Raw genomic sequence first — 27,628 nt, 5'->3', positions numbered from 1 at the left:
GGGAACCTTGGGCCCCGCTGGACCCCACCTGGGTTTTTCTACCCTCGGAGCAGGGCTTGGTGTTACAAGGAGGGGGGTTCTCTTTTTCTCCCTCTGCTTAAGAGTTGGATTTGATGTCCCTCTGCTTACGAGTTGGATTTGATGTCTGCTTCTTCCCAGATTCAGTTCCGTGTTTGGATGCGTCGGATTTAGATGCATCGGTTCCGTCTTCCTGGAGGTTTTCGGCTTCCCACATCCGACCGTCTGCGATGTGGGCGGCTCTGGTGGCTTACCTCCTGCATGACCCAGATTATGACCCAGATGGATCCGTTGTCTTTCAGGTTTGGGACTTTGTTCTCTTTCTGGGTCCGTTACGAGGTTCCGGAGTGGTCCTGGCTGGCGGACTATCCTGTCTTTGCTTTGGAGGCTTGGCACTACTACTGTCGTTCCCACATGCTTGAGTGGCACAAGGCTTCATTGGTGGTTCAGGGTTTTCCTGGTGGGGGGGGGGGGGCAAACTTGAGCACCTCAATGAGTGCTTGTTTGCTCCTGCTCTTTCCTGGGATATTGGCATTCTGCAGCTCCATGTGCAGGTTCCCTACCCTTTGGCTGCGCAGGTGGCCAAGGACTTGCGCGCCCGGGGGGCTCTTGGCTTCAGCCTTGCACCATTTTTTTCCTTCTGGAGCTGTCTTCGGACTGGCTTGGGGAGGATGTGGGAGCGCTCGGGGCTGTTCTGGGGTCTGGTGTCTTGGGCTCGGCAGCTCGCGCGTCGGCTGCCTTGTTGAAGCTGTTTGCTCCGATCTTGCGGGATGCGGTTTCCCAGTTTTATGCTTCCCGGCTCACATGTCAGCAGGCGGTGCTTGCCTACTCTTTGGAATTGGCCTGGGCTCTGGCTCTTAAGATGTCTTCGCCTTTTTGTCCTCTGCTTTTTGCACCTTCGGCCGTGGCGCAGTATATTCAGGCTGCTTCGGCCAGTTGCCATCCTATGTCTGACTTGTTGGTTCTCCGGAGGTCCCGGGGTGGGCCTTGCTGGAGGGGTTGTGCCAGGGCTCGGGGTTCCTCTCGTCGTGGTAGGCCCCAGGGCTCGTGCCAGTTTCAGGCTCGGCTCCGCCTTCGGACCTGCCTTCATCTGGTCAGCGCGGTGTTCGCTCTGTGCAGGATTCTGGGTCTCATGAGGGGCGCCGGCCCTTTCGCGGTTTGCCCCATTGACGGGGCGATTGGGGAAGGCTTGCGCTGTTCGCTCACACCTGGTCCCATGATTTGTGGGTGTTTCTGGTCGTTTCCTTTGGCCTGTGGTGGCGTTGGGTGGCCCCTCCTCCTTCGGGGGGTTCAGGGCTGGCAGGGCAGGCCTCTTGTCCTGTGTTCCGTCGAATCGTCTTGGAGTGAGTTCGCTTGGGCGTCGTTGAAACAATGGCGTCCCTGAAGTGAGTTTCCTGTCTGTTTCCAGTTCATAAACGGGACTGTGCGGACCTACAGTTCATTCTAGACTTGTCCCGTCTGAACCCCTGGGTTCATTTCCCCTCCTTTCGGATGACTACACTGTCCCAGGTTCGGCTCCTGTTGGAGCCGGGTTCTTGGATGGTGTCCCTGGACCTCTGGGATGCTTATTGGGACGTACAGATTCATCTGGGGTTCAGGGACTGGCTCAGTTTTGTTGTGGGGTGTCAAGGTTACCGCTTTCATTGTCTCCCGTTCGGGTTAAATCTGGCACCTCGCATGTTCACACGCCTTACGCAGGTTGTGGTGGCCCGTCTGCGTCTCTTAGGTGTTCGGATGTTGGCCTACCTCGACGACTGGCTGGTTTGGGCTCCTAGCCAGTCCTGTTGTCTTGCTAGCCAGGGATTTGGTTCTTTCCCAGCTCACCGGGTTCGGGTTCTTGGTGATTTGGAGGAAGTCCCATCTGGTTCCCTTCCAGGTTTGGCAGTGGCTGGGTCTTGTGTGGGACTCTTGGATTGTTTCCTTGTCTCTTCCTCCGGAGTCTCTCCTACGGCTGCGGTCCCTCTTGCACCTGTTTCTGGGGGCTCCCGGGTCACCCGGCAGTTGCTCGAGTGTTTGTGCAGGAGCCTGAACTTCGCGATGATGGTCTACCCGCTGGGTCGGGTTTGGCTTCGTCGGCGTCCCTTCTGCCTCTCTTGCGATCGCTGGGTTTGGCCCCTAGGGGCCTATCTTGAGATTATCTTGAGATGATTTCGGGGCTTTAGAGTCCCTGCAGTCCGGTCCTCGACCAGGCCTCCACCCCCAGGAAGCAGCCCATGACAGCTGACTAACACCCAGGTACCTATTTTACTGTTAGGTAACAGGGGCATAGGGTGAAAGAAACTTTGCCCATTGTTTCTCGCCGGCGCCCGGGATCACAGGATCACAAGTCCAGTGTGCTGTCCGCTCGGCCGACCGGCTCCCCCGACTGGCTTGACGTCGGCTGCTGCATCGCCGGCTTCCTTTTCGGGTTTTTCGGGGTTCAGTGCCTTGGCTCGGCAGTGCCTGTCCGAGCTCTCGCTCGGTGTTCATGGACGTGTCATCTCTCGGCTGGGGCTTTGTGACCAGTGCTCACCAGGCTGGCCAGGGACGGTGGGATCCGTCCTTCTGTCGAGCCCACAGCACGGTGCGGGAGTTCGTAGCGGTGTAGTTTGCTCTGCGGAGGGTTCGGGTCGCCTGCGGATCAATGATCCGGCTCCATTCAAACTGCTTCCCCCGCAGTTCATTGCCTGAACCGGGGGGGGGGGGGGGGGTTCGATGCGGTCCTTGGCACTGGTCGCTTCAGGTGACTCATGAGCCGAGTTCTCGGGGTTTGGCTCTCCTGGCTGTTCACTTGCGGGGAGTGTCCAACATCCTGGCCGACGGCCTATCTCGTTTCGTTCCCCTTTCCACGGAATGGACGGTCGACGCCGACTTCTTCCGTTGGGGCAAAGACGTTTGGACGCCCCAAAGTGGACCTCTTCGCGTCGGCGTGGTTGCGGCGCCTTCCTCAGTATGTGGCGCCCTTCCCCGGCTGCGAGGCCGTAGGGGTTGATGCCTTTCGGCAGGACTGGTCGAGGTGGGGGTTCCTGTACCTCTTTCCCCGGTTCAGCTGTTGCTCCAGGTCCTGACTCGCTTGAAGACCTACCAGGGGAGAGTAGTCCTCTTTTCACCCCATGGTGGCAGGCCCAGCTGTGGTTTTAGGCGCTGCTTGCCCGGTGTGTGAACCCGGAGGTTTTCCTGCTGCTCCGCCTCTTCCAACAGATCGGACCGGTGCATCACGTGGCTGGTTCGATCTTCTCCTCGAGTCTTCACATATAGTTTTTTGGACTAGAGTTTATCATCTCTGTGTTGATCAGGTGGCTTCCTTGTTAGTGTCCCACCTGCAGGCTTCGTTTCGGCGGAAGTATGAGGTTTCCTGGTGGTCCTTCTGGTTCTTTTTACGGCTTCGTCATTCTACTTCGCTTTCTGTTAAGGTGGTGTCCTTTCTCTCTTGATTGTTCCAAGACCGTCACCTTATGCCTAACGCTGTCGCCTCATATCGTGCGGCACTGGCAGAGCCGCTTCAGCTTGCTTTCGGTATTGATGTCACTTTTGTGCCGTTTTGCAAGCTGTCTCTTGTGTTGTTTCACCTCCGGCCTGCTCATGCGCTGCTCGAGCCGTCTTGGTCTTTGGACAGAGTGCTCTCTTTTTTTTTTTTTTTCTTCTCTTCAGTTTGTTGTGGCCCCTTCGGTTCAGGATTGTATCTCCAAGGCTCTTTTTCTGTTGGCATTGGCCTCTGGGGGTCAGGTTGGGGAGCTTCATGCTCTCCTCTGGCGCGGGGGTTTCTGCTCTTTCGGTCTTTGTGATGGTTTTGTCCGTCTACAGCTGTCTCCTTTTTTTCTGGCGAAGAATGAGACTGCTGCTTTCCGGAGGGGTCCCTGTGTTGTTGGTCAGGCCAGGGGTGCATCATGTTTTGTGTCAGGTTGCGGCTCTTCGCCGTTATTTGCACGCCACGGCTTCTGTGTCTGGGGACGCGCTTTGGGTTGATCCGGTTTCCCTTCTTCCCTGTTCGCGGGTGTGGGTCTCCCAGGTCGTCCACAGAGTTATTAACCCATGGGCCGCTAAGGGTCATAATGCCTTCAACAACCACAAGCGCAACAAAAAAAAACTCCAAAAAATTCTTTTGTCTTATAAAAGTATTCAATTGTGTTCCCTGGACATGGAAAAAAAAAAAAAAACGTAGGTGGCTGTTACGGCCCTATTGGGTCGCAACTGGGGTTCTTCTCTGATGTTATTAGAGTTTGGGTATCCGGCCCCAAGTTAGTAGTGGCTTTCAAGGGGTGTGTTCCGTAACGCAAGTAAATTAAAGGGGAAGGGATAAAAATGCACTAATTTAAATATATATATATTCCACCACCATAAATAAATATCTCACAGTCACTCGCTGGGTCTATAACTACACTTATATACAATAACTTGTCTCCCTCTGTAGACACAGGATGCTCTACGGTGCTCAAGATGAGTAGCCCTGGTTCTCTTCTCGTGGCCTCACGATGAATCCTTTGATTCTCTAGGCGAATCTACCCTGGCCACAGGCCAGCCAAATCACAGTCCCACTGGGTGCACCGTCGTGGAGGCCTTCAACCACAAATCCAGCCTGTAGCTGACAGGTTCAAATCAGCTCCGCTGTGTAGGCCACTCCACGACCGATATTAGGGTTGCGAGCCCTAGGCAGGAGCCTCGTGTGATTCCGCTGATCACTCTCCTCTCTATAGCACCACAGTGGCTAGTCTCTTCCACCAGTCAACCCCCGGGTACGACGATTCCTCAACTCTGCCACGTCACAGGCAGGCTAACACTCTCAGCAGTGTTTGTCCGGGAGCAACTCTCAGCTTCTGCAGCAAACACGTGGAGAGACTATGGCTGCCTTGGGTAGACTGCCTCATCGTCCAATACAGCAGTCCCAGGTCGACTCTGTAATCAGACACGTCATTAGTACTGACGACACTCTAGGGCACCTCACTCACAGGCTGACACACGCCCACCTATCCACTCCATAGATGGCGTTGCTGTCTAAGCGCCACCTCACCAGAGGTCAGCAGCGGCTATGTCACGAGCTGATGAAGACGGGAAACCAGCCCCTGTGGCCGGTATATCTCGTCCTCACTAGATGGCTGTTACCTATCGTACGTTACGGCTCGTGACCAACCAACAGCCAACTTTAAAACGGGTCTAGGGTTACTAAAACTGCTGTTCACAAGAGCGGGTCACCAGTATAACCCCTTAATAAGTAATGAGCACTTTGTTAAAAACTTTCCTTTAGGACTGAAAGAATACATATAAAACTTATATATAAATATATTACATAAATCTCAATAGCAAACAGATGATTAATTTATCACAAATATATCAACTTAAAATATTACTGTCTCTCCCGGAAATTAATATAATATTATTATATGTATGGTTATGACAGAACAATAATGTAAAACTTAACTCCACAAGATGCTAACTCTCTGGGTCTGGATCAGCTACTGACTTACATATACGCGGGAGTCAAAATCATTGCCTTGCCCCGCAAAGAATTTGCCAAAGTTACAATATTTATTATTTCTACAATGGAGCAATACATTGTGACGAGTAATCTTAAACTAACGTAATGAATGGTCAGTACATATTGGTATACAAAAATGAGGTAATATTTGCTTTACACAGTAATTAAAATACACATACAAAGGGGGAATGATGGCATGCTCACCCAGCAACGAACTATCCCACGACAATTTGCCAGATACAGTTCACACAATTATTATTCACCTCTGTTACCCACATATGATCACATATAAATCATTAGTTCCCGTGGGAAACTGAGTACACAAAGAAATAAAACAATCATTCCCACGATACGTTGGGCCTAACGCCAACAATGTAACATGAAATTATTTTACATAGAACATATAAGTATATCAATATACATACTTGTAATTTACACACAATTATAAAGGTACATATTAATTTATTTAATTACGTATCTTATAGAGGTACGTAACAATGGCGTCGTCCATTTGGAGGGGGTTTCGGGAGCTGACTCACAGATGGTGTTATCGTCACAGCTCTGTGCTACGACGCTGGGCTCTGGTCCGTAACAGTGGCATATTTTGGCCACAATTGGGTGGGGAAGTGAAGCAAAAAAAGGAGTTGACAGAGCAGTCGTCAGACACTGTCTGCTCCGCCCAAGCTGTCAGCTGGCAGTTGCCACAAAGATATTATTACCTAATTATTTCAATGTCTCTGATTGATTTTTTCTTAGTATTTTGCAGTAATAGTATTCAATAGTGTGTATTGTGATATATTTATATAATAAAATGTGTGAACCATCGCTGTACTCAAAATTATGGTGTGCATATTAGTGATTCAATTATTATGTTCATAAAACAATAAACAAATAATTTTGCTGTTATTACACTATATACACAGGTTATTTATAATTATCTGCATGTTTTGCTCACCATAACGAACCACTAAGTTGGTATTGTGAGTCAAAAAGCAACAAGGAGTGACCGCCACACACCAGAAAGCCACTCGCTGCCACTCCCTCCCTCAACAACACCTCACTCGTCCACATTTTCCTCCCACGATATTGTTTTTGCATTTATTCACTATACACAGACGTTAAGTATAAGTATTTACATGTTTTGTTCACCATAACTGTACATCTAAGCTTTTATGGTGAGTAAAAGCAATAAGACGTAGCTACTCACACAGTCAGCTGGTAGCAGTTGCCGTCAAGGCCAGACGCACTAATATTTCTCCTCCAACAATATTGTTTGTGGTGTTATTACACTGTATACACACATTATATGTAAATATCTACCTGTTTTATTCACCATACCTGTACAAATAAGCTGGTATGGTGCCCAAAGACCATAGTGGCCACCAGTAAACATGGCAAGTTGTGCAGACGATGCACCTTCTTCACCAAAATGGCGGCTCCCAACCTACTCCTATTGCTGTTATTACACTCTATACACACGTTATAAATAAGTATCTACATTTGTGTTCACCATAGTGAACCACTAAGCTGGTATGGTGAGTGCAGTCAATTAAACGTGGCCACACAGTCAGAAGACGATGCCACCACCCTCCCTCCCATAGCATTGCTCCTTCCTCCATGGAGGACAGTGCTAAATATCACCACAATCCTGATATTTTCAGAATCCTGGTCAGTTTTATCACAGTCAGGGGTCTTCTGTAATACTATCATCGCTAAATAATAGCATGAACATATATATTTTGACATTTTTAGGTGATGCTGTGGTCACAAGCTGAACAGCAGTGCTGTGCGCTCATGGTGCATGCGTCAGCCTTGGTGGCTCGCTCAATACTGAAGCTCTCACACCCAGGAATGTTGGCCATGATTTTTTTTCTAGGTGGTGTCTGTCATCTATCGGTTAGCTCCAGGGAGCCGAAGGGGCTCCCCTCAGAAAACCATTTTCTGGGTGAGACCTGGAGGCTCCCCGACATCCCTCCCTCCCTCCCTCCCTCTGGTCAGCGTTTTTTTGCATGTTTTGACATGCAGCCTCAGAACTGACGGGTGGACTGGCGTGGGGAAGTCTGGGGCTTTCTCTTCCCCCTCCCGGGGAGGGGGGGAGCTGAGCAGACAGCGGCGTGGCGACGTGTGACGTCATGCTCGTTTGCTTGTTTCTTTTAGGAGAGTTCTATCCACTTGTTCGGCTTTTGGTAGCAATATGGCGTGGCGATGTGTGACGTCATGCTCATTTGCTTGTTTCTTTTAGGAGAGTTCTATCCACTTGTTCGGCTTTTGGTAGCAATATTTTCACCAGAATAGGGGGTTTGTTTTGGGATGCTTACCTTTCTGGGTGCCTGACCTGGTCAATGGCAGACACAGAATGCTTCCAAACACACAGGAGGTATGTTTGGAAGCATAGGCCATTGCTCCCCATTCCTCTCTGAGAGGGCCAGGTTCTGGGTCGTGGTCTCCGGAAGGCCCACAGAACTCCATACACATGACTGATGCCAAAGTCTGACATTAGCATATCAGCCTAGTAAGCTCCATGGAGCCTCCGGGTCTCGCCCAGAAAATGGGGTTTCATTACATTCAACACTGTTTTTTTTTATATCTTTTCCCCAATTGAAATGTTCTATCAGTTTCTTTTATTAAATGATAGAGTAGATTTTCTACTACTGTATTACTAAGTAATGAAATAAAGCTGTGTATAATAAAAATTGGAATAGTGGCGGTCAAATATAGGCAATTGTTAGGTGTCGGTATGCATTGAGTATGAACCTACATTGTTATTTTGACATGTTATGCACATAATAGACGTCTAGATTTTTGCTGTTGAACTATTTGAGGAATGTTTTCCTCAATTTTCCTAACTAATATTTCAGTAACATTTTATAAAATATGTTTTCACCTGTAGTTTCTTGTTCATGTCCCTTTTGGTGTCCATCCTTGTTAGTTTCCTCGTGTATTTTGTGCCATGATAATGTCTCGTGTTTCTTCTCTCTTCCAGTGATATTACTTTTAGTTTATTTGGCCTTTCCTTCGAAATCATATCTAATCTCTAGAGGCTTGTATCTGGAATTTATGTAGTATGTCGTGTGTTTAATGATGATTTTCTCATTTTGTTAACATAATAACATTATTTTAACACCTTTTAGCCTCTCTTCATATCTCTTGTTTTTCAGTTTCTGCAGCCATTTAGTTGCATATCTTTGTGCCTTTTCCAGTTTATTCATGTGCTTCTTGAGATGTGGCCACCATTACAGTATGCAGTGGTTGTAACCACTGCATACTGTCTTGCAATTTTGGTCTTATGAAGGTCATGTAAAATTTCTTTAGCATTTTGCCATCCATGTATTTAAAAATGATTTGGAAGTTGGAAAACATAGCATAGGCTCATTGCACAATGTTGTTTATGTGGTCCTCAGGTGACAGTTTTCTATCTAGGACCACGCCTGAATCTCTCTCTTAATCAGAGTTCTTTGAAGCCTTTTCACATAATTTGTATGTTATTTGTAGCCTATTTTCTTTTATTCCACATTCCATAATATGGTATTTATTTACATTAAATTCCATCAGCGAGGCATTGCTTCATATACATTTGTCCATGTCATCTTGAAGGGCATGACAATCATCTAAGTGTCTTGTCTTGTCTTCCCTAGTAGTTTGGCATCAACAAACGTGTTCATATAATTTTTCATTCCTTCTGGTAGATTGTTCATATAGATGACAAACATTACTGGTGCTAAACCTGAGCTAGTAACACTTCTCCAGTCTGATACATTGCCTCTGATTACTGTCCTCATTTTTGTCAAAATTTTTCATCCATGTCAGCAGTCTTCATCTCCCCTCCAGTATATTCCAATTTCCAGAACAACCTTTTATGTGTGGGACTATCAAAAGACTTTTGTTTAATTCTAGATAAATGTAGTCAACCCAACTGTCTCTTTCCTGTAAAATCTTTGTGACTCTTATCATAGATTAACATAGAAACTAAGTAGATTTATTACAGGATCCTTCTATTAAAAAAAAAACATACTGACTGGCGTCTTTAGCATTTCGTATCTAGTTTCCCCAGTTACCAATGACTTAGTTCTGTTGATCATGTGGCCCAGATGAGATTGGTGGAGGTACTCCCACTTCTGTTTCTAGAGAAGGATGTTGATGGGATATTTGGCTACAGTTGGTGCCTCCATCAAACTGCTTCACTGGGTATTTTGGTTGAAGCTTGCTCAGCCAGCCCATGCTCAGAGATGTAGTTGTCCAGGGTATTCTTGTGCTCCTGAAAATATAGTGGCAGGTTGAGTTCATGTGAATATTGCTCTGCACCCTTCACTTGTAACAAGTCTGCAAGATAGTTATTAGAGGTTAGTGGACGTCGCTGGAGTGCTTCTTGGCGGCCCTGTCATGGTAACAACATGTGGTCCTAAATGCCCTATTGTGTTGTCTTCAAGGGTCTTTCTTGGACATTCTCCTGTCTCCCTTCTGGTGCCTCAGGGGTCCTGCTCAGTCATATATTACTCTGCAAACTGTTATTTGGATCTATTTTTAGGGCTCGACAGCCACCCAGTTTGAGATTAGTGGTTCTCCGAGAGTTGGCACTCTGAAAAGGCTATTTTCTGACTTACCTGGGCAAATGATTGATTCGACCCCCCAGTCATAGGGGATGTCTACTTGCCAGGGTTTAGGTGGGGGGCTTGGCACAAATTCTGTTGTGCCCCGTAAGCTTCTACTGAGGATGCCATTTGAGAAAACTCACTCTTCGATTCCCTGTGTTCCCTTTGGCTCAAATCTTTCAGCAACTTCAGCTTAACCCTTAATGTGCTCGGGGTTTAACCCTCAAACCGCGCATATCATATATAAATGATATCAGTGACAAAACCAAAACCGCGCACATCATTTATATATGATTTCGTGTCTAGCGCTATAATTTAAACGCCCCGCCTGGGATAGGGGCACGCAGCACGAGCTCACAGCACCGCTGTTCAGCTTGTGACCACAGCATCGCCTACAAATATCATAATATAAATGATACTGCTATTATTTAGCAGTGATAGTATTACTGAAGCCCCCTGACTGTGATAAAACTGACCAGGATTCTGATAATAGCAGGATTGTGGTGATATTTAGCGCTGTGCTCCATGGAGGGAGGAGTAAGGCTGTGGGAGGGAGGGTTGTGGTGTCGTTTTCTGACTGTGTGTGGCCACCATTTATTGACTGCACTCACCATACCAGCTTAGTGGTTCGATATGGTGAACACAAATGTAGATACTTATATATAACGTGTGTATAGTGTGAGATAACAGCAAGAGGAGTAGGTTGGGAGCCGCCATTTTGGTGAGGGAGGAGCGTCGTCTGCACGACTTGGCATGTTGTTTACTGATGGCCACTATGGTCTTTGGGCACCATACCAGCTTATTTGTACAGGTATGGTGCATAAAACAGGTAGATACTTATATATAATGTGTGTATATAGCGTAATAACACCACAAACAATATTGTTGGAGGACAAATATTAGTGCGTCTGGCCTTGAGGGCAGCCGCCGATCAGCTGACTGTGTGAGTAGCTACGTCTTATGGCCTTTACTCACCATACAAGCTTAGATGTACAGTTATGGTGAACAAAACATGTAAATACATATATATAACGTCTGTGTATAGTGAATAAATACAGAAAGAGTATTGTGGGAGGTGAATGAGGGTGAGTGAGGTGGTGTTGAGGGAGGGAGTGGCAGTGAGTGGCTCGCTGGTGTTTGGCGGTCACTCCTCGCTGCTTTTTGACTCACAAGACCAACTTAGTAGTTCGTTATGGTGTACAAAACATGCAAATACTTATATATAACCTGTGTATATAGTGTAACAACAGCAAAACTATTTGTTTATTGTTTTATGAACATAATAATTGAATCACTAATATGCACACCATAATTTTGAGTACAGCGATGGTTCACACATTTTATAATATAAATATACCACAATTCACTGTATGGAATAATATTACTGCAAAAAACCTAAGAAAAAATCAATCAGAGACATTGAAATAATTAGGTAATACAGTACAACCTCGATTCAACGTACTATATGGGACCACCCCCAGTTCGTTGGAGCGTTGGATTCGATGCAAGAGGTGACCTTCAAGAGGCGTTTGCGTCAGTGTCTTTTTTTCTTGTACACAATAAAAATGCATTGTATCATATTACTTACTGTACCTATATTTTACTACTCTACTAAAAATACTGTAATTCATGTATTTACCTTATTGTTGGAGTTATGTCCATCTTGAAGTTTTGTGAAGTTGTGAATGCACTACAGTAAATAGGTACTGCAGTGCATTAAGCCGTTAGCACTGTATTATTAAAAGTGGTTTTGCTGTATGTTGAGTACTACAATACAGTTCTTGAAAACTATTGTACATTAGAATTATTGCAACTTTAATTTTAACACTATGTACACACTTGAATTTAACACTTATTCTAATTGTTCACTTCACACACGATGTTTTTAGATGTTTGCATCAGCTTTGCTGGTGCTCGCTGCTGTTGTGTTGGCTTCAGCTGCTTTTGTGCTGGTGCTGGGAACGGCTGTACTGGTGCTGGGTACGGCTGTGCTGGTGCTGGGTACGGCTGTGCTGGTGCTGGGTACGGCTGTGCTGGTGCTGGGTACGGTTGTGCTGGTGCTGGGTACAGCTGTGCTGGTGCTGGGTACGGCTGTGCTGGTGCTGGGTACGGCTGTGCTGGTGCTGGGTACGGCTGTGCTGGTGCTGGGTACGGCTGTGCTGGTGCTGGGTACGGCTGTGCTGGTGCTGGGTACGGCTGTGCTGGTGCTGGGTACGGCTGTGCTGGTGCTGGGTACGGCTGTGCTGGTGCTGGGTACGGCTGTGCTGGTGCTGGGTACTGCTGTGCTGGTGCTGGGTACGGCTGTGCTGGTGCTGGGTACGGCTGTGCTGGTGCTGGGTACGGCTGTGCTGGTGCTGGGTACGGCTGTGCTGGTGCTGGGAACGTCAACAGTGCCAGTAACATTTTGTATAATCTCATCATCTGTTAAATGACCATTGATTAAATGATTTATTAATTTTATTATTTCGAAGCCGTAGTCACTGAACTGTGGCGACGAATTGAAACGAGAAACGCATGGTGTGTGTGTACAGGGATTGGACCCGTCCACTCGCTCACGCTGGAGTTGTTCCAATAACAAATAATTTCTCAAATAGCAGATGTCTATCATATTACAGTATATTTTTGGTTTTATTTAGTTTAGTTTAATTAGGATAATAAAAAGCTATTAAAGCATTGGTTTTAGAAATGATTTATTAGTCTGAAACTTTCAAAGTCATGGGTCACTGAACTATAACGACACAGACGAAGGAAAACCAAGTGAGGTTTACAGAACAGTATTCCCTTATCTGTCCACCCTCACTCACCTTGTTTTATCACAGAAAATGTCTATAAGGAGATTTTACATGTAGCTAGCTAATCACGCTTCAGCCTTTAAATTAATTTACAAAGATACGTCTGCCACAAATCAGTGGGAGGTTGGGAGGGAGGTGGGCAGGCAGAGATTGTGAGGGAGAGGCAGGGAGGGAGGCTAGCACGGAGGGAGACAGGCACGGAGGGAGGCAGGCAGAGCTTGGGAGGGAGGCAGGGAAGGAGAGGATGTAGATGGATTGATGGTAGGATGGAGGGAGGGATGGAAGGATGGATGATTTGAGGGTGTGTGTGTGTGTATGGGCTGTAGGGGTGGGGGGGGGGAGGTGTGTCGGTGGTGGTGAAGGGACCGACTCGCTGATAACCCTAACTCTGACCCAGTTAACTTTTTTTTTTAACTTGATTTGTTTCTTCAATTCTGGATGGATGGAGGGAGAAAGGGGATGGAGGGAGGGGATGGTTGGATGGATGGAGGGAGTGGATGGATGGATGGAGGGAGTGGATGGATGGATGGAGGGGGGATGGATGGATGGATGGAGGGAGGGGATGGATGGATGGATGGATGGAGGGAGGGGATGGATGGAGGGGATGGATGGATGGAGGGGATGGATGGATGGATGGAGGGAGGGGATGGATGGAGGGAGGGGATGGATGGATGGATGGAGGGAGGGGATGGATGGATGGATGGATGGAGGGAGGGAGGGGATGGATGGAGGGAGGGAGGGAGGGGATGGATGGATAGATGGTGGGAGGGAGGGGATGGATGGATGGATGGATGGATGGATGGATGGAGGGGATGGATGGATGGATGGATGGAGGGGATGGATGGATGGATGGATGGATGGATGGATGGATGGATGGAGGGAGGGGATGGATGGATGGAGGGAGGGGATGGATGGATGGATGGAGGGAGGGGATGGATGGATGGATGGATGGATGGAGGGAGGGGATGGATGGATGGATGGAGGGAGGGGATGGATGGATGGATGGAGGGGATGGATGGAGGGAGGGAGGGGATGGATGGAGGGAGGGGATGGATGGATGGATGGTGGGAGGGAGGGGATGGATGGATGGAGGGAGGGGATGGATGGAGGGAGGGGATGGATGGATGGATGGAGGGGATGGATGGATGGATGGAGCGGATGGATGGAGGGAGGGGATGGATGGATGGAGGGAGGGGATGGATGGATGGATGGATGGAGGGAGGGAGGGGATGGATGGATGGATGGATGGAGGGAGGGGATGGATGGATGGATGGATGGAGGGAGGGGATGGATGGATGGATGGAGGGAGGGGATGGATGGATGGATGGAGGGATGGGATGGATGGATGGATGGAGGGAGGGGATGGATGGATGGAGGGGATGGATGGATGGAGGGGATGGATGGATGGAGGGAGGGGATGGATGGATGGGGGGAGGGGATGGATGGATGGATGGAGGGAGGGGGATGGATGGAGAGAGAGAGAGAGAGAGAGAGACAGAGAGAGAGAGAGAGAGAGAGAGAGAGAGAGAGAGAGAGAGAGAGGGAGAGGGGGGAGAGAGAGGGGGAGAGAGAGAGAGAGGGGGAGAGAGAGGGAGAGGGGGGAGAGAGAGAGAGAGAGGGGGGAGAGAGAGAGAGAGAGGGGGAGAGAGAGAGAGAGAGGGGGGGGAGAGAGAGAGAGAGGGGGAGAGAGAGAGAGAGGGGGGGAGAGAGAGAGAGAGAGGGAGAGAGAGAGAGAGAGAGGGGGAGAGAGAGAGAGAGAGGGAGGGAGGGGGAGAGAGGGAGGGAGGGAGGGGGAGAGAGGGAGGGAGGGAGGGGGAGGGAGGGATGAAACAAGCATGGTGTGTGTACAGGGATTAGACCCGTCCACTCACGCTAGAGTTGTTCCAATAACATACAGTAATTTCTCAAAGAGCAGATGTCTATCATGTTACAGCATATTTTCGGTTTTATTTAGTTTAGTTTAATTAGGATAATAAAAAGCTATTAAAACACTGGTTTTAGAAATTATTTATTAATATGAAACTTTCAAAAGTCATGGGTCACTGAACTATGACGACACACAGACGAAAGTGAGTGAAACCTCACTGTAAAGTGAGGTTTACAGTATAGTATTCTCTTATCTGTCCACCCTCACTCATCTTGTTTCATCACAGAAAATGTCTATAAGGAGATTTTACCACATGTAGCTAGGCAATCACGCTTCATCCTTTAAATTAATGTACAAAGATACGTGTGCCCCAAATCAGTGAACGAAAATCATGGAAACTCAGTTGTTCACTTGTGTGGATCACTGGCTGGTGTTTGTGTGGACCATTTTGGCTGGTGTTTGGTTCATGTGGTTCACTTGTGTGATCCAACTTCTTATGAAGGAATTATTAATTGTAATCTGTGATAGAATGAGAAAGTTTTCCACCACTCTGTGAACTCTGTCCCAAAATCGTAAGCTTGTGGACCACTTGTGGTCCACATGTGTGGTCCATTTGTGTGGTCCACTTGTGTGATCCACTTGTGTGATCCAACTTGTCATATGAGAGAATTATTGATTGTAATCTGTTATAGAATGAGAAAGTTTTCCACCAGTCTGTGAACTCTGTCTGGACATCGTAAGCAAATCCGAACATCCCTCGCTTCGGCGAACCATTGTTCGTCGAACCGGGTGAGTAAATTCGGCCTGAAAAGTGTGCGAACTAGCCGGAGATTCGTTGAATCGGGGTACGTTGAATCGAGGTTGTACTGTAATATATTTGTGGCAACTGCCATCTGACAGCTCGGGCGGAGTAGACCTTGTCTGGCGAAGGCTCTGCCAACGCCCCTTTTTTGCCACACTTTTCTACCCTATTGCGGCTAAAATATGCCACCTACGATTTTTTTATTTTTTCCGTGATCAGGGAACAAAAATGAACACTTCTATAAGACGAAAGAATTTTTTTGATTTCTTTTTTTGTTGCGCCTGTGGGTGTGAATTCCATTTGGGCCCCTAGCGGTTTGAGGGTTAATATCCTGTCATCCCCACAGGCGCATGTCATTTTGAAAAAAAAGAAATTATTTTTTCTTCCTAACCTGTTAATTTGTGTTCACTGATCACGGGAAAAATAATAAAAAAATCGTAAGTGACATATATTGCCCGTTATAGGGCGGGCAATATATATTGCCCGTTATAGGGCGGGCAATTCCCCGCCCTATAATTATAGGGCGGGGAATTATAGGCGCTGACTCAGCATGCGTCCCAGGTGGTCTGTTGCTCGCCAGCTGTCAGGCCGGAGTTGCCACAAAGAGATAATTACCTAATTATTTCAATGTCTCTGATTGATTTTTCATAGTTTTTTTTGCTGTAATATTATTCAATAGTTTGTAGTTTGATATATTTATAAACAGTAATAAAATGAGTGAATCATTGCTGTACTCAAAAATATGGTGTGCATATTGTTGATTCAATTATGTTCATCAATCAGTGAACAAATACTTTGTCGGTTATCACACTATAAGCACAGGTTATATATAAGTATCTGCATGTTTTGTTCACTATAACGAACCACTAAGTAGCTATTATGAGTCAAAAAGTAACAAGGAGTGACCGCCGTGTACCAGCCAGCCACTCCCGCCCTCCCTCCAGTCATCTGACTCGCCCACATTCTCCTCCCACAATAATGTTTTTGCTATAATTCACTATATACAGACATTATATATAAGTATCTACATGTTTTGTTCACCATAACTGTACATCCAAGCTTGTATGGTGAGTAAAGGCACAAAGACGTACTAGGACCTCACACAGTCAGCTGATGGCTGCCGTCCTCAAGGCCAGACACACTAATATTTCTTCTCCAACAATACTGTGGTGTTATTACCCCATATATCTTATATACAGACGTTATATATAAGTATTTACATGTTTTGTTCACCATAACTGTACATCTAAGCTTGTATGGTGAGTAAAGGCACAAAGACGTACTAGGACCTCACACAGTCAGCTGATGGCTGCCGCCCTCAAGGCCAGACGCACTAATATTTCTCCTCCAACAATACTGTGTGGTGTTATTACGCTATATACACACATTATATATAAATATCTACCTGTTTTATTCACCATACTTGTACAAATAAACTGGTATGGTGCCCAAAGACCATCGTGGTAACCGGTAAACAACACCGTCGTCTGCACGGTGGCGTCTTGCAGACGACGCCACCGCCCTCACCAAAATGGCGGCTCCAAACCTTCTCTTGCTGTTTATACCCTCTATACACACATTATATATATGTATCTACATTTGTGTTCATCATAGCGAACCACTAAGCTGGTATAGTGAGTGCAGTCAATAAAAGATGGCCAACGAAATGGTTTGCTCTGTTTGACTGTGTGTGTGGCCACACACAGTCAGAAGACATCGCCACCACCCTCCCTCCCACAGCATTACTCCTCCCTCCATGGAGCACAGCACTAAATATCACCACAATCCTGCTATTATCAGAACCCTGGTCAGTTTCATCACAGTCAGGGGTCTTCTGTAATAATATCATCGCTACATAATAGCATGAACAAGTATATTTTGGCATTTTTAGGCGATGCTATGGTCAAAAGCTGAACAGCAGTGCTGTTAGCTCATGCTGCGTGCGTCAGGCTTGGTTGCTCACTCAATATTGAGGCCAATAACACCTGAGAGTTTGACCCACGATTTAAAAAAAAAATGGCGTCTGTTTACAAGAGCCCTGATGAAGGTGTGGTGAACCCCGTGTATCCGCGGGCCGTTTAAATCTTGCGTAGCACTCCAACTCATCATATGACATGATGCGCAGTTGACTGGAACAACGTCCAACACGTCATATGACGTGATGCGCACTTTAAGGGTTAAACAGCCTGAGGCCTAATACATAACACTGTGTTCTTCTCTTCCAATACATGTCTGGAGATTTGGTTTTGGGAATTTTGGCAGATCAGCATATCCTAGCTCTTCTCCAGCCTTATCCATATCACCCTCAGCCAACTGTTTATAATATGACTGCTCTTCAAAAAAATGGTGTTTTTTGTCTTCATTTTTTTCTGGGGGGGAGCCCCGTCGACTCCCCGGAGCTATCCCAGGCTGATATGCTAATGTCAGACTTTGGCATCAGTCATGTGTTTGGTGTTCTTAGGCCTACCAGGGACCACGAACAGAACGTGCACGTGCATTGCAGTCTAGGTTTCATCTGTTGCAACGCGCTCGGTTGGTTGCTCACCTGGATGCCCCGGGACTGCCCCGCTTTGCTTTTCGAGACCCGGACTTGGGGGTGGGTGGGGGTCGCTTCGATCCTGGTTCAGTCCGCACCTCCTCGTCCTTCCCCTTCTGTTCGTTCTGGTCGTTCCCCCCCCCTTCCCTGCTTCCGGCCCCGAAGCGTCTGAGGGTTTCGGGGTCAGAGCAGGGGTTACTTGATCTCGAGACTCGGGCAGCTTCGGGGGGTGCCCCTTCCGGGGGGGCGGCAGAGGCATTCGAGTCTTGTCTCCCGGCCGAAGCTTCTGGGTCTGACCAGTGGGGCCCCCCTTCCTCCAGCTTTTCCGGCTGCTGCGTCCTTGTCTTGTGGGGTCGGGGCTTGGGGAGAGGACTCGGCCTTGGGTCCTGTGGTGAAGGACCTCGAGGCTGGGGAGGGGCTGACTTGGGGGCCTTGGGCCCCGCTGGACCCCGTCTGGGTTTTTCTTCCCTCTGAGTGGGGCTTATTGTTACAGGGAGTGGGGTTTTCTTTTCCCCCCTCTGCGTACGAGTTGGATTTGGTGTCGGCCCCTCCCCGGGTTCAGTTCCAGGTTCCCCCGGGTGCGTCCGTTCCGTCTTTCTGGAGGTTTTCGGCTTATCGCATCCAGCCTGATGTGGTGCGGGCGGCCTTTGCAGCTTACTTCCTGCGTGACCCGGATTATGCCTCGGAAATGGATCTGTCTGAGTTCAGGTTTGGGACTTCGTTCCCTTTCTGGCTCCATTACGAGGTTCCGGAGTCTTCCTGGCTAGCGGACTGCCCCTTGTTTGTTCTGGATTCCTGGCATTCCTTCTGTCGTTCCCGCATGCTGGAGTGGCGGGAAGCTTCCACGGTGCTTCAAGTTTTCCTGGGGGGCGATCTTGAGTACCTGAATGAGTGCTTGTTTGCCCCTGCCTTTCCCCGCGATGTTGGCGTTATTCAGCTCCATGTGCAGGTTCCCACCCTGCACATGGAGCACACCCTTTCGGCGGCACTCATTGCAGAGGACTTGCGCGCCCGGGTCCTTTTGGCTTCGTCCTTGCAGTTCTTTTCCCTCCTGGAGCTGTCCTCGGATTGGTTCATGGAGGATGTGAGGTCGCTTGGGTCCGTCCCAGGGTCCGGCACCTTGTCCTCGGCTGCGTGTTTGTCGGCTGCCTTGTTGAAGCTATTCACGCCGATTTTGCAGGATGCGGTTTCCCTGTTTTATGCTTCCCGTCTCGCGTGTCGGCAGACGGTGCTGGGTTCCTCCGTGGAATCTGCTTGGGCTCTGGCTCTTAGGCGTTCTTCACCTTTTTGTCCTCTTCTGTTTGAGGAGTCGGCCGTGGCGCAGTTTATTCAGGCTGCGTCGGAGGATTGTCGTCCAATGTTGGACTTGTTGGTTTTCCGGGGGTCCCGGGGTGGGTCTTCCCGGAAGGGGCGTGCCAGGGCTCGGGGTTCCTCTCGTCGTGGTAGGCCTCTGGTGTCGGGTTCGGGTTCGACTCCTACTCCGGACCCTCCCTCGTCTGGTTGGCGCGGTGTTCGCTCTGTGCGGGGTTCTACGTCTCGTAAGGGTCGCCGGCTCTCTTGCGGTTTGCCCCATTGATGGGGCGATTGGGGGGGCGACTTGCCCTGTTCGCCCGTGCCTGGTCCCACGATTCGTGGGCCTTTCGGGTTGTGTCTGGCGGCCTGCGGTGGCGTTGGGTGGCCCCTCCCCCCTTGGGGAGGTCGAGGCTGGCAGGGCATGTTTCTTCTCCTGCGCTCTGTCGAGTCGTCTTGGAGTGGGTACGCTTGGGCGTCGTCGAAACGTCGTCGTCCTTCAGATGGGTTTCCCGTCTGTTTCCGGTTCCGAAATGGGACTGCGCAGACCTGCGGTTCATTCTGGACTTGTCCCGTCTGAACCCCTGGGTTCATTGCCTCCTTTCGGATGACTACGCTGTCTCAGGTTCGGCTCCTCTTGTTGCCGGGCGCTTGGATGGGGCCCCTGGACCTTCGGGACGCTTATTGGCATGTCCTGATTCATCCGCGGTTCAGGGACTGGCTCGGTTTTGTTGTGGGGCATCTAAGTTACCGCTTTCGTTGTCTCCCGTTCGGGTTGAACCTGGCACCTCGCGTGTTCACACGCCTTATACGGGTTGTGGTGGCTCGTTTGCGTTTCCTAGGTGTTCGGGTGTTGACCTATCTCGACGACTAGCTGGTTTGAGCTCCCAGCCCAAACCAGCTTGCTTGCTTGCCAGAGATTTGGTTCTTTCCCAGCTCGCCGGGTTCGGGTTCTTGGTGAACTGGAGGAAGTCCCATCTGGTTCCCTCTCAGGTTCGGACTTGACTGGGTCTCGTTTGGGACTCTCGAACCGCCTCCTTGTCTCTCCTTCCGGAGTCTCTCCTGCGGCTGCGGTCCTGCCTTCATCTGTTTCTGGTGGGCCCTCGGGTCACCCGGCGGTTGCTCGAGGGGCTGTGTGGGAGCCTGAACTTCGCAATGGTGGTCTACCCGCCGGGTCGGGTTTGGCTTCGTCGGCTGTTCTGGTTCCTTCAGGGTTCCCCCTTCCGCCTCTCTTGCGATAGCAGAGTTCGACCCCCAGGGGCCTTGCGTCGGTTGCTGTGTCACCGGCTTCCTCTTCGGGTTTTTCGGGGTTCAGTGCCTTGGCGCCTACCCGAGCCCCCGCTCAATGTATACACGGATGCGTCGTCTCTCGGCTGGGGTTTTGTGACCAGTGCTCACTTAGCCGGCCAGGGGCGTTGGGATCCGTCCTTCCGTCGAGCTCACAGCATGGTGCAGGAGTTCGCGGCAGTGTGGTTCGCTCTTGGGAGGATTCGGGTGGCCCGCGGATTGACGATTCGGCTCCATTCGGACTGCTCTCCGGTGGTTCATTGCCTGAACCGCGGGGGTTCGATGCGGTCCTTGTCTCTTTGGGGTTGGTCGCTTTGGGTGACTCGTCTGCTGAGTTCTCGGGGTTTGGCTCTCCTGGCGGTTCACGTACAGGGAGTGTCCAACGTCTTGGCCGACGCCCTGTCTCGCTTCGTTCCCCTCTCTACGGAGTGGACAGTCGACAACGAGTCCTTCCATCGGCTTTGCCAGACGTTTGGGTGCCCCGAGGTGGACCTCTTCGCGTCGGCGTGGTCGCGGCGTCTTCTCGTGTATGCGGCGCCCTTCCCCGATCGCGAGGCCGTCGGGGTTGATGCCTTTCGGCTAGACTGGTCGAGGTGGGGGTTCCTGTACCTCTTTCCCCCAGTTCGGCTGTTGCTTCAGGTCCTGACTCGCTTAGAGACTTACCAGGGGAGAGTTGTCCTTCTGGCCCCTTGGTGGCCGGCCCAGCCTTGGTTTCAGGTGCTGGTTGCTCAGTGTGCGAACCCGAGGCTCCGCCTCTTTCAGCATATCGGGCCGGTACGTCACGTGGCTGGTTCAATCTCCTCCTCAAGTCTTCGCGTATGGGTTTTTTGACTCGAGTTTATCATCATTTCTATGGTGATCAGGTGTCCCACCTGAGGGCTTCTTCTCGGCGGCAGTATGAAGTTTCCTGGCGGTCCTTCTGTTACTTTTTGCGTCTTCGTCTTGTTAGTTCCTTATCTGTTCGGGTGGTCTTGTCCTTCCTCTCGTGGTTGTTTCAGGACCGTCATCTTATGCCTAACACTGTCGCCTCGTATCGTGCGGCGCTGGCGGAGCCACTTCAGCTTGCCTTCGGTATCGATGTTACGTCTGCGCTGTTTCGCAAGCTGTCTCGTGCATTGTTTCACCTCCGGCCTGCTCATGCGCCGCCTGAGCTGTCCTGGTCTTTGGACAGAGTGCTCGCTTTCCTTTCGTCTCCTCGTTTCGTTGTAGCCCCTTCGGTCCAGGATTGTTTTTCCAAGGCCCTTTTCTTGTTGGCTTTGGCCTCTGGGGGTCGGGTAGGAGAGCTTCATGCTCTCTTCCGGCGCAGGGGTTTCTGCTCTTTTGATCGTGGTGATAGTTTTGTTCGCTTGCAGCCGTCTCCTTCTTTTCTGGCGAAGAATGAGATTGCTGCGTTCCGGAGGGGTCCGTGGGCGGTTGATGCTTGGTTGGTCAGGCCGGGGGTGCATCATGTTTTGTGTCCGGTTGCGGCGCTTCGCCATTATTTGCGCGCCACAGCTTCTGTGTCCAGGGACGCGCTGTGGGTTGATCCGGTTTCCCTTCTTTCCTGTTCGCGGGTTCGGGTCTCCCAGGTCGTCCGCAGAGTTATTAAGTCCAGCCAGCCTGCGGTCTATCCCCGTGCCCATGACGTTCGTAAGTCCACGGCTCTTGCTGCCATCTTTGGGAATATGTCTTGGTCTGATATTTGGGCGCAGGGATTTTGGCGGTCGAACAGGGTCCTGGTTGCTCGTTACCTTGTGAATGTCCCTGGGCCCCGTTGGGCCTGTGTTGCTTTGGGTCGGCGGTTGCAGCCAGTTGTCTCGGCTTCGAGTTGAGGAGTGAGCGACGACCACCTCCCGGGTAAGTCCCACTTTTTCCGTCTGTGGGTAGTTAGCTCCGGGGAGCCGACGGGGCTCCCTCCCCCCCCCCCCCAGAAAACCAGCGTTGAATGTAATGAAACGCCATTTTCTGGGTGAGTCCCGGAGGCTCCCCGGCATCCCTCCCTCCCTCTGGTCGGCGGTCTTTTCGCATTTTTGACATCCAGCCTCAAGAACTGAGGTGTGGGTAGATGGCGTGGAGGGTCTGGGGCTCCCCCGTTCCCCTCCTGGGGAGGGGGGAGCTGCGCAGACAGCGGCGCGGCGGCGTGTGACATCATACTAGTTTGCTTGTTTTCTGTTGGGGAGTTCTATCCACTAGTTCAGCTTTTGGTAGCAATTTTAACCAGAATAGGGGTTTGTTTTGAGGCACTTACCTTTCTGGGTGCCTGTTCCGGTCGATGGCAGACAGAATGCTTCCAACCACACGGGGGCTTCTATAAGCCATTGCTTCCCTTGCCTCTCTGAGAGGGCCCGGTTTTGGCCGTGGTCCCCGGTAGGCCTAAGAACTCCATACACATGACTGATGCCAAAGTCTGACATTAGCATATCAGCCTGGGATAGCTCCAGAGAGCCTCCGGGACTCGCCCAGAAAATTACGTTTCATTACATTCAACGCTTTTTTTTTTTTTTTTTTTTTTTTTTTTTAAGATATATACAAGAGTTGTTACATTCTTGTACAGCCACTAGTACGCTTAGCGTTTTGGGCATGTCCCTGGAATACGATCCCCGCCGCGAAGAATCGTTTTTACAACCAAGTACACATTTTACTGTTGAGTTAAACAGAGGCTACAGTTAAGAATTTGTGCCCAGTAAATCCTCCCCGGCCAGGATACGAACCCATGACAAAGCGCTCGCGGAACGCCAGGCGAGTGTCTTACCACTGCACCACGGAGACTGGTAAACATAGACCCCATTCACCGCCTGCCCCTGTAAACCTTCTTTCTTCAACAGATTGGCTAAGTTTTCCATACTTTCCATTCCTTGCCCTAGTTAATGTCTACTATTTTTTTCTGAAAGATTTGGCCCAGGAAGCAACCAATGGGACTGTCTCATAAATAGTGTTTTAAAAATATTCAAACACTGTTTTAAGAGTGATCCTTTGATTGATCTCATTCCCTAACTAGTTGTCCTACCTTTTCCAAGCGTGTTGAGGCTAAACTGGATTTTAGAATAATCGTGAGGGCTGTTGGTTTCCTGACCCTTTTGGCATGTAGTGTGATGCCATCTAGTGGCAGTTGGAAGTAGCAGCTAGTGGTCATTACAATAGTTACCAGAGCAATAATTAGTTTTCCAATTGACTCCAAGAATTGTCTTGCATGGGGCATTGAAAATTTATATTTTCTATTGTGTCTAATATTGTAGTGAGCTGGTTGTTAGTGGTAAAGAAGAACTTTTTTCCTATCTTTATTTCAAGTAGTAGGACTATTAGCAAAGACCCTTGTCATGGTAACTGGTAGGTCGACAGTGACACCCTCTCTATTTTGGTGAACCAAGATTTTTGTTATTTTGGTAAACCATTGGATACATGGCTCAGGAATGAAGAGAGGGACCACTCAGAGTGGCATTTTGGTATTTCCAACACTCTTCTGAAGAATTAGTTAATTTTTTTAATATTTGAATTTTATTATGATGTTGGATCATAAAAGTTTACAGTGTTTGCATTTTGTACTTTATAGATACGGCAACAGAGAAAGCTGTCAAAGGCCGAAGCTTTTGTTTCACAGCAGTTTAGCAAGAGTACTAGATCCAAAAAGGTAAGGCAGATCTAAAGTCTTTTTAATATTTGTTTACAACCATTTCTGTGGGGAGCCCCTACGGCTCCCTGGAGCTTATTGGGCTAATGTATGTTATATTAAACCGGGACATTAGCTAAGGAGTTCAGACCTACCAGGGACCAGCGCCTGAACCTGGCCTCTTCGGAGAGGTTTCGGGGAGCAATGGCCCTGGAAAACCCCCTTGTGGTTGGGGTTTTCCTTATCTGCCATCGACTGGGGTTAGGCACCCAGAAAGGTAGGCATAACAAAACAAACCCCACATGGTAAAAAACTAAAACAAAAAAACCAACAAAGAGGTAGAAACTCCCTACAATCCCAAGGAAACAAGCAAACATCACACTTTACTGCCGCGCCGATCATCCGCGCAGCCCTCCCCGCCCCGAGAGGGGCAGGGGAGAGCCCCAGACCTACCGCGCCGGCTGCCTAGCATCAGTTCGTAAGCTAATGTCAACCGGGATAGACGCTTCTCTGGCCTCGGTTTCCTTGGCGGTGTTTGCCTTGTGTGGCGTTCACTGCCGTGTGTTGTGTTGTGCGGTGGCCAGGAGTACCTCATCAGTGTCGGGGCTGCATGCGCTTAGAGGCTTCCTTCCCTAAGCGCCCTGTGAGTACTGCCCCTGCGTAACAGGGTTATCTTCCCTGGGGCGTTTGGGAACCATTCCCGTAGAGGTTCTTGCTGCTCGGCATTTGCCTCGCCCTTGGGGCCCTTGTTTGGCCCTGGGTAGGGACTGGTATTGTGTTGGTTAGGGCGTCAAGGTGTTGCACGACCGGTTCCTGTTGCCTCTGGAGATGGTGTACTTTGCGTTTTTTTTTTTTTTTTTTTTTTTTTTTTTCTTTCTTTCTTAATTGCCTGATGGGGGTCTGCCTAGTGTGGCTAGAGTTCCACTGGTAGTGTTTGGTGGCCCTCTGCTAGGCCTCCGTGATTGCACACGTTGCAGGGGTTTTCAGTGTTGTCCTCTACCCTCTTGTTATTTTTGGGTTTCTTAACCGGTTAGCAACACCTTGCCTGGGCTTCCCGTAGCAGTCAGCCTACGGGCCCTGGAAACCCGTCAGAGCTCGGTGGACCATTGAATGTGTCTTCCGAGTTCCAACCCATCTTGTACGGGATCGTTGGTTGCTGTGCCCTTGTCTCCGGGCGACAGTCGCCACTTTTACCTCCGTCATGTTGCCTGTTGGATCACTGACACCTTGACCCCGGAGTCTTGCGAGAGAGATTCTCTGCTTGTTCTCCAGTACTCTCCTGATGTTATTACTGTTCAGAGTACAGGCGGCATCCGTGTTGCAAGCTAGGTTAGGGTGCTGCAACATGCTAGGTTGGTTTCCCACTCGGATGCCTCGGGGCCGCCCCGTGTTGGCTAGGTGCTGTTTGCCCCTTTCCCTCCCTGTTCCCGGCTCCGGACCGTCTGCGGGTTTCGGGGTTGGGGCCGAGAGACTGGCGGTTTTCGGGGGCTGCCCCGTTTGGGTTGGGGACGGAGGTTTTCGAAGCCTGTTCCTCCTGCCAAGGCTTCTGGGTCTTACCAGCGGCCCTTTCTTGCTCCGTTTCCCATTGACTCTTCCTTTTCTTTAAGGGCGGAGGACTTGGAGGACGGTGATTCATATATATATATATATATATATATATATATATATATATATATATATATATATATATATATATATATATATATATATATATATATATGATATATATATATATATATATATATATATATATATATATATATATATATGATATATATATATATATATATATATATATATATATATATATATATATATATATATATATATATATATATATATATATATATATATATATATATATATATATATATATATATGAAGAAGACACAGTGTCTCTGCTTAAGGCACAACTCTCTTAAACACGAGAGTTAAGTATACAACTTTAGAACACTTTCCCACCAGGAGACTCGAACCCTAGCCAGCACAGAAGCCTTCCAGCAACTGGCATAACAGGTACGCCTTAACCCTCTGCACCACCGCTCAGACCCTTAAAAGAGATGGTAATTTCGGAGTATTTAAATATCCCAAAGATCAACACCTCCCAAGAGCACCAGAGCAAGTGAGGGGTCATTTAGACGTTAATTTCATCAAGTCCCTGTTAATATGGGAAGACACAGTGTCTCTGCTTAAGGCACAACTCTCTTAAACACGAGAGTTAAGTATACAACTTTAGAACACTTTCCCACCAGGAGACTCGAACCCTAGCCAGCACAGAAGCCTTCCAGCAACTGGCATAACAGGTACGCCTTAACCCTCTGCACCACCGCTCAGACCCTTAAAAGAGATGGTAATTTCGGAGTATTTAAATATCCCAAAGATCAACACCTCCCAAGAGCACCAGAGCAAGTGAGGGGTCATTTAGACGTTAATTTCATCAAGTCCCTGTTAATATGGGAAGACACAGTGTCTCTGCTTAAGGCACAACTCTCTTAAACACGAGAGTTAAGTATACAACTTTAGAACACTTTCCCACCAGGAGACTCGAACCCTAGCCAGCACAGAAGCCTTCCAGCAACTGGCATAACAGGTACGCCTTAACCCTCTGCACCACCGCTCAGACCCTTAAAAGAGATGGTAATTTCGGAGTATTTAAATATCCCAAAGATCAACACCTCCCAAGAGCACCAGAGCAAGTGAGGGGTCATTTAGACGTTAATTTCATCAAGTCCCTGTTAATATGGGAAGACAGTGTCTCTGCTTAAGGCACAACTCTCTTAAACACGAGAGTTAAGTATACAACTTTAGAACACTTTCCCACCAGGAGACTCGAACCCTAGCCAGCACAGAAGCCTTCCAGCAACTGGCATAACAGGTACGCCTTAACCCTCTGCACCACCGCTCAGACCCTTAAAAGAGATGGTAATTTCGGAGTATTTAAATATCCCAAAGATCAACACCTCCCAAGAGCACCAGAGCAAGTGAGGGGTCATTTAGACGTTAATTTCATCAAGTCCCTGTTAATATGGGAAGACACAGTGTCTCTGCTTAAGGCACAACTCTCTTAAACACGAGAGTTAAGTATACAACTTTAGAACACTTTCCCACCAGGAGACTCGAACCCTAGCCAGCACAGAAGCCTTCCAGCAACTGGCATAACAGGTACGCCTTAACCCTCTGCACCACCGCTCAGACCCTTAAAAGAGATGGTAATTTCGGAGTATTTAAATATCCCAAAGATCAACACCTCCCAAGAGCACCAGAGCAAGTGAGGGGTCATTTAGACGTTAATTTCATCAAGTCCCTGTTAATATGGGAAGACACAGTGTCTCTGCTTAAGGCACAACTCTCTTAAACACGAGAGTTAAGTATACAACTTTAGAACACTTTCCCACCAGGAGACTCGAAC

General features: G+C 48.8%; 1 protein-coding gene across 3 annotated transcripts in view; it reads left to right on the top strand.

The window, feature by feature from the left end:
- Positions 1–27,628, top strand: part of LOC123755293 (PX domain-containing protein kinase-like protein) — a 201,120-nt gene that overhangs the window by 149,829 nt on the left and 23,663 nt on the right. For all 3 annotated transcript variants that reach the window (XR_011229216.1, XM_069327916.1, XM_045737762.2), the window contains exon 10: positions 24,163–24,240. Coding sequence is in view for 2 of the 3 variants with exons in the window: in XM_069327916.1 (XP_069184017.1) it covers positions 24,163–24,240 (78 nt within the window). In the remaining variant the exon portion in view is untranslated. The remainder of the gene's footprint in view (positions 1–24,162; positions 24,241–27,628) is intronic.

This window comes from Procambarus clarkii, chromosome 20, assembly GCF_040958095.1.
Source record: "Procambarus clarkii isolate CNS0578487 chromosome 20, FALCON_Pclarkii_2.0, whole genome shotgun sequence".
NCBI classification, from domain to species: domain Eukaryota; kingdom Metazoa; phylum Arthropoda; class Malacostraca; order Decapoda; family Cambaridae; genus Procambarus; species Procambarus clarkii.
Note: the sequence above shows the minus strand (reverse complement) of the source record. Positions and strands in the feature narration are given on the sequence as shown.